Below are 11,444 nucleotides of genomic sequence, written 5' to 3' on the forward strand. Positions count from 1 at the left end.
GCGTTGCATTATTTTTCTGTTCTGGAAGGTATTTAGAGTTTGAGCATTCTTTAAATGCTAAAACATTAATAGCGTCTGAGCATTATAAGGTCAAAAGACTCGCGATCCTGCAGTCGATAGATCATTATTGCGTCAAACCCTTTTTCCCAATACTAAGAAGATTTTTCATGGTTTATTATCAACTATCAGCTGTACAAGAAGTTCCTGAAAATTGGTGACACATTTCTCAAATTTTGATTACCACACTTAGTCCCACGAAATGATCGAGTATCTCTAACTCGAGCTCCAACCTTCGCGATTATTCTGCATTAGGCATATTACGTATGTACGACACATGATCGTTTCTTCCACTGATTTTTTTTGTTACTCAAGACGTAATCCATGACGTTACTTGGAAGTCGATCAGTAAATAGACAAATAACAAGTACGCTCCAGTAAATTTCCGAGACTAGAAAACAAAGAAATAACGTAATGTGTATCGATGGCGCTAGCCGACCTGATTTTACATTCGATGACGTTAAAGGCTTGGAAAACACTTGGCCAGGCGAAAAACGGTTACTAGGAATGCACATTTGTTTACACGAAATAAAGTCCGGCGTGAATTGAGAAAAATGACAGGCGACGGGACGAACTTAGGCGCTATCGCGTGTTTTATGCGCGTTTCAAATTGCTAAATGTTCTTTAAAATGTTCTTTCTAAACGTTTCCAATAAACAGAAACGACTGTGATTCTCCACGCGCGATCATTTCATAATATTTATGTTTATCCCCGTCTTAAAGAATAATTTCACAATGCAATTAACTTTTTATGGGTAATTAATGATTCAGGAACCGATAGTAAGTAGCACACGATTACTTTTATAGTAATGTGTTTAATTTAGTTTGTAAATACGATAACTGAGACACTGTTCTACTTCTTATGATGCAATTATCTCGATCACATTATTGCAGAAGCGTCACAGCTCGCTTTAAATATATAATATTCAATGGAAACCAGTCTGAGAAGCTTAATATTCATGCTAACCACGCGTTTTATAATATAGTTGCATTTATTCATATGCAGATTATTATTTTCAGCCGAAAGATTGAAATTTAGATGTTCGTTCGTAAGTAAATGGCACGTCGGTCGATTTGTGAAAATTCTCATGTGAAAAACGATAAATACGATAAAAGAAAAAAAAACTCGAGCTGTAAACCGTTAACAAAAATATCAATAATAATAGAGGTTATTATCGGTATCGGGTTAAGTGGACGACGTTCAGTATATCAATGTTTTCTGCTAATACGCATAATGATATCTCACCTTGCGTGGCATTACACACGTATATCTACTCACACCGTCTGTCTTTTCGAACGTCATCGGTAAATTTTCCGTGTATCGGTGAGAATGATATAACAACATTTTTACACACATACAGCGAAACGAAATTTTCGACCGAGCCGTTGCATAATCGGAACCAGTTCCATCGGTAACGTTCGAGATTTCTGATCGAAGGGGTGATAATTTACGAACGAACCCACGCGACATTTAAACAACTTCTGATGTAAAAATCATCGATTGTTCCTGTCTACAGTTACAGGCTTTTTTGTTTCGAGAACTTGTATTTATTTACATTTAAATTGTACATTCGTTGGGAATCCTTGCAAGACAATGGAAATTTTCACCATAATTATAAAATATCGTTTATCTCGATTTGCCAAACGGTGTCGATAGCGCTGACAAATTTGGTTAATTTATAAAATTTGTCCCCAACTTTCAAGACGAACATTAAAAAATGTTTATCGAAACGGAACCATCGTCGTATCGATTGTACAACACTCAGAGCCGACTGCATTTCACTGACTGAATCGATCGCGTAATCGTCCGAACGCATCGATGATTGCGATCTAGTTCGTCACGTTTCATCGATTAATTACAAATATTGAATCGAGTGTAAACCACCACAATTTCCCAATAATCTATGCTGCTTTCATATATTCGTGGTTTGAATAAACCAGGAATCCATTGGTGAAATCAAAATTTCCAATGCGATTTGGACGTCACAGCTTTTGAATTTTGATACCTTGAGAGTGTATCGAACATTTGGACATAACAGAGACTTTATTATACGATCGTCTTTAGCCTTGGATACCAGTAATCGTCGTATAATGTGAGCACAAGTCAAAAATATACGGTTCGAGAACAAATTAAAACATTAACAATAATATGATGACGAATATACTGTCTGTTTTAGAAATATATCAAAATAATATCCTACAGATTATGCACAATTTGTAAAATTATAGTTTGTCTTTGTTTGTAGCTGTTTGAAATGTTTCAAATGAAACCATAATGCAGGAAAGATCGTAATGTTAGCAATAACTAGACTGCTCGATTGGTTTTTGTATGGATCTATTGAGTAACCCTGAAGTTTAAATGTTTATCGCTGTTATTATCCACGGAGAACATTCTACGAAAGAAAATAGGCTTCTTTTTCGTTTTCATCGATTATCGAACGCAACTAGATTTATTATTCCTCGTAAACGAAGGATTGCATTTGCTCTTAGCTAGTGGAGAAAGTTATTGGTCGTTGCGAAGGAAACGCTGACGATTATTGCATACTCGGCCTGATTATACGTTTGCCGAAGTCTTTCGCTTTTCTTCTAATAGAAAGAACCGCCCGTTTGTCGTGGAATAGTTCGTTACTTTCAACGCTAGATGGCGCCTATTTTTCAACCTCAAACCCTCTGGTGCTAAAACGCCCAAGTTTGTCGTGGAATAGTTCGTTACCATCAACGCTAGATGGCGTTTAATTCTCGATCTCAAACCCTCTGGTGCTAAAACGCCCAAGTTTGTCAAGAAATTTATCTAGCGTTGAAGGTAACGAACTATCCCACTACAAACTTGGGCATTTTAGCTCCACGAGGCTTGAGGTCTGTAAATAAGCGTCATTTAGCGTTAAAGGTAACGAACTATTCCACGACAAACTTGGGCGTTTTAGCACCAGGCTTGAGGTCGGTAAATAAGCGTCATTTAGCATTGAAGGTAACGAACTATTCCACGACAAACTTGGACGTTTTAGCACCAGGGGGTTTGAGGTCGGTAAATAAGCGCCATCTAGCGTTGGAAGTAACAAACTATTTGATGACAAACTTGGGCGTTTTGCCGTAGATGGCTGTGCAAATAATGTACCACCGATGGGTCACACTTTCTTTCACTTAGTCACAGGGAGCATCACGGATCGACTAAACGGATGTATAAGTGAGTAAGAATGCAGTCACTTTACGTAGACACTACTGTAGTTATTATAATAATAATAAGCTTTAGACATTGTCTATTAATTAGTGATGCGTTGTGAAACCGTATATTTCCTATATAGAGTAATACGTGTTGCAGTGTCAAGCATAGGTTATCGGTGTCTTCAGGAATAATTAGACAGTCTTTATTAATTAGACTGATGTACATATAGTCTCAAGTTAATGTGTATTACGTTTGACGGGATGTGAAACCGTGTATTTGCTCAAAGAAACGTAGAAACTAGGAATATGTGTTGCGGTGTCAAATTTAGGTTAGGTGTGTGTTCTGACAGGAATAGGACTGTTTCTAGACAAGTTTGGGCCTTTGGCGTTAATACAATTCAGTATAAATAAATAACTGAATGAATTTAACTACAGATGCATGAAAGCAACTGTGATCAGAATTGACCACTGCAATTACAGCACCCTGCAAACTACTCCTAGTTTCTATTTGTCTCCGCTGGTCTCCGATGAGCAGTGCTGATGAAAGTAGAAAACTCCTGACAACTTCTGACACCATACAGTGATTGTTAATGATTACACGTGATTACTGCTCTCCTTTGCATGCCTCTGCTGGCCTCTATTGACTACTGCTGACCAATGCTGGTATTTCTGACAATGTATAACGATTAATACTTGCTAGTGCTTGCTCCTTCAAGTCTCTGCTTGCCTTTACAGGTCTCTGCTTGCCTCTGCTGGCCTCTGATGACCGCCGCTTATATTTTTGGCAACGTACAACAATTACTACTGATTTCTGCCATTCTCCGCTGGCCTCTGCTGACCGCTGCTGACCACTCCTGATACTTCTGACAACGTATAACGATTACTACCGGCTACTGCTAGCCTTTTCCAGCATCTGCTGGCCTCTGCTGACCACCGCTTATATTTCTGACAACGTACAACGATTACTACTGGCTACTGCGAGCCTCCGCTGACCTCTGCCAGCATCTCCTGGCCTAAGCTGGCCTCTGCCAACATCTCCCGACGTCAGCTGACCTCTGCCAACATCTCCCGACATCAGCTGACCATCGCTGACCACTGCTGACCGTTGCTGACAACGTGTGACATGATGTAATATAATATAATATGTTTATATGTATTAAAGTTTTGTATAATGTAAATTTATATTAATAAATGATATAATTTAAAAGATTTCTATCTGTTCTCATCATTTTTGACCGTTCTTTCCCTCTCCAAATCATTCCCTTAGTTATAAGACTCGATCGACACTCCGTATCTTTAAAAATTTTCTAAGTTCTTCGGAAAGATTTCAAATCTCCCGCCGCCAGAAAATTTCTGCGAATTCCTGGAAATGACGTCATTTCTAGGAATTCCTGAAATTTCTCGGAAATCCCTGAAACAGATCGGGAATCCCTGAAACTTTACGGGAGCCCTGAAATTTCTCGGAAACCCTGAAAATTCTTGGAATTCCTGAAATTTCTCGGAATCCCTGAAACTTCCAAGAAGTTTCAGGCAGCAGCTGCGGCCTGAATTTTTCGGCAAAAATTTTAAAGAGCCCCCCCCTGAAATCTTTCCCGGGCACTTCGATATTTCTCTGGAAGCCCGGGCTTTCATCTCTCCTGCCAGTGCCTCGTGCTAGCTGTGGGACTTTGAAACTTTTCCGCCAAGTGTTTGTTGTCCTCCTCTGTCAGCCGTGGGACTTTGAAATTTTTCTGGAAGATCGTCGCTGGCGCCTTCTCTCCCGCTCTCCGCCCATTGTTGTTGTCTCCTGCCGGCTGTGGAACTTAGAAATTTTTCGGGAAGGAACATCCCGAAAATTTTGCAGCGACCCCCCCCCCCCCCACTGGGTGGGAGACCGCCAGCCAGACCTGGCCGGACCCCCACCCCCCCTCCAGGGGAGGACCAGCTCCTGCCGGCTCCGCTGCTGCTGCTGGAGATGTTGCTGCTAGGAAGGCATGTCATGAAATGGCCCATTTAGAGTTGGGTTAACGAGTGTATATATAGAAACGAAGGCCCGAGCGAGCACTTGTGAGAAAGCCCAGGCGGCGGTAAATTCGAAATCTTTCCGCGGGACTTTGAAAATTTTTGCCTCTGACAAGCGGCGCAATATTTGAAATCTTTCCGGGGAACTTTGAAAATTTTTGCCTCTGGCAGCTAGTACGCGGAGCTGGCGTTTACCTATCGACCGTAGCTATGACGCTGACGGTTTCAGGTCCATTTTAGAGTTGAAAATTTTTATCTCTGGCAGCTAGTACGGGAGCTGACGTTTACTGAATGAATGAATAAGTATCTCTAATCGACCATAAGTAAGACGCAGATGTTTTATGTCCATTTTAGACTTTGTTATCATGAGGAAATGAAATGGGAAGGGGTGGCACGTATCTTATAAGTAAGGGAATGGTTTCGAGAGGAAAGGAAAGGTAGAAATGATGAGAACACATAGCATTCTTTGAAATTATATCATTTATTGCCATAGATTTACATTATACAAAACTTTAATACATATAAACATATTATATTATATTGTATCATTTCACAAGTTGTCAGCTGACATCGGGAGATGTTGGCAGAGGCCAGCTTAGGCCAGGAGACGCTGGCAGAGGTTAACAGAGGAAGGCAGGAGTCGTAGTAATCGTTGTACGTTGCCAGAAATATAAGCGGTAGTCAGCAGAGGCCAGCAGTGGCAAGCAGAGTTCACTAGGGGCGAATAGTAGCAAATAGTAAGCGTTATATGTTGTCAGAAACATCAGGGGTGGTCAGCAATGGTCAGCAGAGACCAGCAAAGGCATGCGCAGGCAAGCAGAAACCTACAAAGACAAGCAGAGACTTGTAGGGGCATGCAGTAGCAAGTATTAATCGTTATACATTATCAGAAATACCTGCAGTGTTCAGTAGCATTCGGCAGAGGCCAGGAAAGGTCAACAGAGACATGCGCACGCTGACAGAGATCAGCAAAGACCAAAAGAGGTTAGCAGAAGTCAGTAGTAATCGTTATAGGTTGTCAGAAATATAAGCGATGGTCAGCAGAGTCCAGCAGAGGCAAGCAGTAATTAGGAGTAGTCAGTAACAGTCGCGGTATGGTGTCAAAAGTTGTCGGGAGTTCTGTACTTTTGTCAGCACTGGTCATGAGAGGTTATCTGAGGCAAATAGAAACCAGGAGTAATTTGTAGAGTTCAGTAATGAACTCTACGAAAGGAAAGTAAAAATACCTGGGCAGTCGAGATTCCGAATCGTATGCCGTTGACGTGAGGTCGGATGTCAGTTGTTCAAGAGCGAGAAGACTAATGTGAGCCTGCCTCTCTTAACTCCCATGAGACGTGTCCACGGTGCACTCGGCGCTTCGTCTGGCATCTCTGGTTTATACCAGAGATGACAGATACGCGTATGTACGTGAGCTTATTTCGGAAAGTCGACGAAGGTAAACTAACTGCTCTCCTTCAAGAGTCTCAGAGATTACAAATCCTATGCCGTAGACGGGAGGTCGGATTTCAGTTGTTCAAGAGCGAGAAGGCAAATGTGAGCCTGCCTCTCTTAACTCCCATGAGACGTGTCCACGGTGCACTCGGCGCTTCGTCTGGCATCTCTGGTTTCTACCACAGATGACAGATCACGCGTACGTGAGCTCCTACTGTATCGGAAGGGCGACAAAAGTAAACTGACTGCTCTCCAAGTCTCTTAAGCTACGTCGTGAGATAGTTCGTTATTTCCAACGCTAGATGGCGCTTATTTACCGACCTCAAACCCTCTGGTGCTAAAACGCCCAAGTTTGTCGTGGAATAGTTTGTTATTTTCAACAATAGATGACGCTTATTTATCGACCTCAAACCCCCTGGTGCTAAAACGTCCAAGTTTGTCGTGGAATAGTTCGTATCGTCCACGCTAGATGGATTTCTCGACAAACTTGGGCGTTTTAGCACCAGAGGGTTTGAGGTCGAGAAATAAACGCCATCTAGCGTTGATGGTAACGAACTATTCCACGACAAACTTGGGCATTTTAGCACCAGGGGGTTTGAGGTCGGAAAATAAGCGCCATCTATTGTTGAAAATAACGAACTAGTATCTTCGGAGAATCGTAAAAGGCAGCATGTGTCAGTTTGCTTTGTCGGCTTTCTGAACTTTATGGGTTCACGTAAGTGTGATCTGGCATAGTGTGGGAGAGCACCTACGGTGCATTTGTGACATCTCTGGTTGCAGATAGTTCCACACATCACGTTAACCTCGATAAGGGAATAGAATAAATAACAGTATTATTGAAAAATGGTCAAGTTAACGCCAGATTTAATACAACAATCTATGCAGTATATAAATCCTGTAAAAGATCGTGAATTGGATCTCAGAGGTATGTAAACGATGCATATCGAAAACATATAACCTAAAACTTGCTGCTAATTCTTTAATTCTTTAACGTTGTTTTTATTTTTTTGCATTGCAGGTTACAAAATTCCTACAATTGAAAACTTGGGTGCAACTCTGGTTAGTATCCAAATTGATAAATTTTTGTTTCTTGACTTTTTTGTAATGTTTATATACTTCGTAGTTAAGCGCGTCCTTCGTTTATGTTCGCGGCGATCTATAAAGTCACGCGTTTTTAATCTTCATAAGTTGAAATCACGAAAAGAATACCAGTGTACATGATTTATTAATATTTTTCAGGATCAATTTGATACTATAGATTTCTCAGATAATGATATTAGAAAGTTAGATGGGTTTCCTCTCTTAAAACGTATAAAAACACTCTTTTTCAACAATAATCGTATTGTTAGAATTGGAGAGGGATTGGAGCATTGTATACCAAATTTAAAAACCCTTATGTTGACTGGAAATATGATTCAAGAACTTGGTGATTTGGAGCCACTGACACAGCTAAAAAATTTGACCAACCTTTGTCTATTGCAAAATCCAGTCTCTGCAAAGCCTCAATACAGACAGTATGTTGTATATAGGTTTCCACAACTGAGGCTTCTAGATTTTAGAAAAATTAAGATGAAGGAGCGTGAGGCTGCAGTTGCTTACTTTAGAAGTAAAAAAGGAAAAGAAATGATTCGTGAAATAGCAAAGAAAGCAAAAACACAAGCTACTGGCGCATTCACGGATAAACCATTGACTACCCTAGAGGAACGCAATAAAATTAGAGAGGCTATTACAAATGCTTCTTCCCTTGAAGAAGTACAGCGTCTTAGTAAATTACTTCAATCTGGACACATGCCCAGTGAAGAAAGAATACAGAATGGTTTGTAATAGTTTTTATAATCTACAGACATGGCAGAAGACACCATTAATACATTATCCGAAATATTTTAGGAAACACAATACCTGAAGCAATGGAAGAAGAGGATGATTAAATTTTTCACACATTATTTTCAGACTTAAACTAATATTAAACAAGAACAATCATTTTTATTGGTGTAAGTATTAGATTGATACTCTTGGCGAAATCGAGAACAGTATGTTAAGCTAATAAGAAATTATATGCTACACAACTCCAATTTTGTTGAGAGATAGTTCAAAGTTTCGAGAATAAAATTATTGAAATATCCAAATGCCGTGAAGCGATTTTGTAAACGTATGTTAGGTTACCAATTACCTTTCAAATTATCTAAAATTTTTAATATATGCATCTGTTTATTTCAGTGATATTTTAATAAATCAAGTTTGTATCTATAAACGATTTTTTCTATTTTAAATCGAACACTCGAACCCCCGATCATTAGAATTATTTAGATATGTAGGCGTGTGGCGTCTTTACGATTTCAAGTCCGTTCACACGATACGGTATTTCAAACGAATCGGTAGTAGCTGTTTAATTTTAACGTATCCAAAAACAAACGAACATACTTGCTTAAAAAAATTCGGGCTTCTTCGATATTCTTCGTGTTGTACCAATGGCGGCAACAATTCTTCTCCATTTGGTTTTGAATACGAAGAATATTCCTGATCCCGACGACTTTTGGTTAATTGACTTCAAAACTTCTTTGGAAACATTCTTGTAATCCGTGAGACATAGCAATTTTTCTAGTTTTCCGTATTGCGACTTGGTTTGACGAGGATAACACATTTCTTCGAAGAATCGACACTCCAAACGCGGGTTTTCCGTTTCCCTCCACATCCGCCGGAAGTGTGGCGCGCGTAGGACATCTCATTTAGTTTCAATTCTCATAGATGATAGCACTTCAGTCTTATTCCATTCTGAATCGATAAACGTTTGGATTTAACACCAAAAATGGTAAGAATCCTCTAAAGCAGTGTTTTTTAACCCTTTTTCTTAGTCGCCTGTAGAGGCATATATATTTCTGTGATATTTGTCTTACACCTATCGTGATTGCTGTTCGCTAATGGAAACAGTAGTGTACTAATTATTTATTTATGACTTGCAATATTATATTACAATGTTTATTCATACGATATATTAAAAGAATAGCGTCAATGGTGTAATGTTTTCATAGATAAATTGCTTCGAATGAATTACGTAAGCAAAGTCACTAGATGTCAGCATTGCGCGAAGTGAACGATCATTACATTATCGGTTATATACTTTTTATTCTAGTTTATTGTAATTTTGTAATAATTCCCAACAAAAATGGGTAACGCGTTAAAAACAATAGGTTCGTTAGACTTTCCGGAATCTGAGATGCCTCCATCGTTCGATCCGAATTTAGGATTTCCTAATGGTCGTAAGAAAAGGGGCAAGTATTTCGTTCGATTCTAACCCTCGAGTTTAAATTTATTGTCGATATCTTATGTTCGTCGTCTTTTGTTCACACAAGCAACAGGTTCAGTCCGTTTGTAACAAGCGATTTGATCGTATCGTTAAGATTTTGTGGCATTATTAATATTGCTTTTGTGTAATAAGTGCTTCGCCAGTGACATAATTATTCGTATAAAAACTAATTTTGAATGACGTCTTCTTAAATGAAAGGTTTATGTCTTTATTTATTTTTTTTAAAGATTGTATTGAAACAAAATTGGCTCTGTATGGACAGTTTATTCATACAGACCTACTTAAGCGTTTTTTGAAGAAATTTTTAAGTGATTCTTTCGAAGATAAATGTACAAGGTGCTCACATCATAAGTATCCGGAATTTTCTATTTAGTGACTGGTGTAACAAGAAGTTTTACTACTTTCTCGTAAGAATACGATAACATAAGTTAATTTTCAAAATTTGTGATCCATTTTTCAATTTTGTTAATAATTGTTTTTACATGAATGTTGCTGCCAAGACTGTTGCTTTATTCTTTTGTATTGAAACATTTCTTAGAATTATTTAGAGTAATGAAGATATTCAAGATTACAGATTTTGATTATTTACTATTTGTAATTGCTAAGTTCTCTAAGAGACTATGTATGTAAAGTAAAAGATTATTGTTTGGAATTTCTTAATTCAACTAATAATATTATTTTACTTTATAGTAATGATAGCAACGGAGCAAGAAATCAATGCAGCTAGAGTTCCATTAGTGTTTAGAGATTATTGTTCTCATAAATATTTAGAATTGGATGATTGTACAAGACGACATTTTCCTTTCCACCGAAAGTGTAATCATGAATTGCATGGATATGTTCAATGTATAAAGGAAGAGTAAGTTTTCAATCACAAACTTTCAAATATTTTCTAACAAAAATTTCAATGTTTGGGCTTTTTATAATTCTAATGCATAATTGTTTCAGCTACATATTGAGAGAAAAAGAATATGAAAGGGAACGTAGACTTCGTAGGAGGCAGAAGAGAAAAGAAGAGGCTATGAAAAAAGCTGAGGCAGTGTAGGTTGCAATGTGATTGGCTATTGTTCATCTTTAGGACACTTACATAGATGGGTTCTTTCATCACTGTAAATAAATAATATTAATAAAAAAATTGAATGGCATTGGTTGGTAGAAACCATACTCTTGTTTTTTTGCTAATTCCATCCAGGGTTTATTAAGGACCTTGACCTCATTATTTCGTTGATAATTTTCCGACTTAATTAAATCGATATTTCCCATTCCTGGTGATATTCTCTTTCAATTTCTTTAGATTTTGGTTATATGTATCAAAATTATCTTCAATATACTAAAATTAAATAATTTATGTCTGGTGTTGATTAAAGATCTCAAGTAGTTCATTAAGGACCTTAGCCTCATGGTGTTTTACGTATTCAAAACATTGCACGCCGGTTCGAACGAGAGCTTATCCAAAGTACTTATTCCCGACTAATTCTTTATTCCTCTTA

The 11,444-nt window shown here is 38.3% G+C and overlaps 2 protein-coding genes and 1 long non-coding RNA gene across 3 annotated transcripts; 2 read left to right on the top strand and 1 right to left on the bottom strand.

Moving 5' to 3' along the window:
* Nucleotides 1–5,776: 5,776 nt before the first annotated feature.
* LOC143340429 (uncharacterized) lies at nucleotides 5,777–6,865 on the bottom strand. Its single transcript, XR_013079438.1, has 3 exons — nucleotides 6,446–6,865; nucleotides 6,116–6,373; nucleotides 5,777–6,043 (listed from the first exon to the last, which is right to left on the bottom strand). It is a non-coding gene; the product is annotated as an uncharacterized LOC143340429 (long non-coding RNA).
* Nucleotides 6,866–7,323: 458 nt separating this feature from the next.
* U2a (small nuclear ribonucleoprotein polypeptide A'-like U2A) lies at nucleotides 7,324–8,855 on the top strand. Its single transcript, XM_076762112.1, has 4 exons — nucleotides 7,324–7,575; nucleotides 7,669–7,709; nucleotides 7,890–8,466; nucleotides 8,538–8,855. Exons 1-4 carry the CDS (start codon nucleotides 7,494–7,496, stop codon nucleotides 8,576–8,578), a joined length of 741 nt encoding a protein of 246 aa, XP_076618227.1. The 5' UTR covers nucleotides 7,324–7,493; the 3' UTR covers nucleotides 8,579–8,855.
* Nucleotides 8,856–9,666: 811 nt separating this feature from the next.
* Nd-b18 (NADH dehydrogenase (ubiquinone) B18 subunit) lies at nucleotides 9,667–11,116 on the top strand. Its single transcript, XM_076762113.1, has 3 exons — nucleotides 9,667–9,919; nucleotides 10,645–10,813; nucleotides 10,903–11,116. Exons 1-3 carry the CDS (start codon nucleotides 9,814–9,816, stop codon nucleotides 10,997–10,999), a joined length of 372 nt encoding a protein of 123 aa, XP_076618228.1. The 5' UTR covers nucleotides 9,667–9,813; the 3' UTR covers nucleotides 11,000–11,116.
* The last annotated feature ends 328 nt before the right edge of the window (nucleotides 11,117–11,444 follow it).

Source organism: Colletes latitarsis, chromosome 3, assembly GCF_051014445.1.
Source record: "Colletes latitarsis isolate SP2378_abdomen chromosome 3, iyColLati1, whole genome shotgun sequence".
Classification (NCBI taxonomy): domain Eukaryota; kingdom Metazoa; phylum Arthropoda; class Insecta; order Hymenoptera; family Colletidae; genus Colletes; species Colletes latitarsis.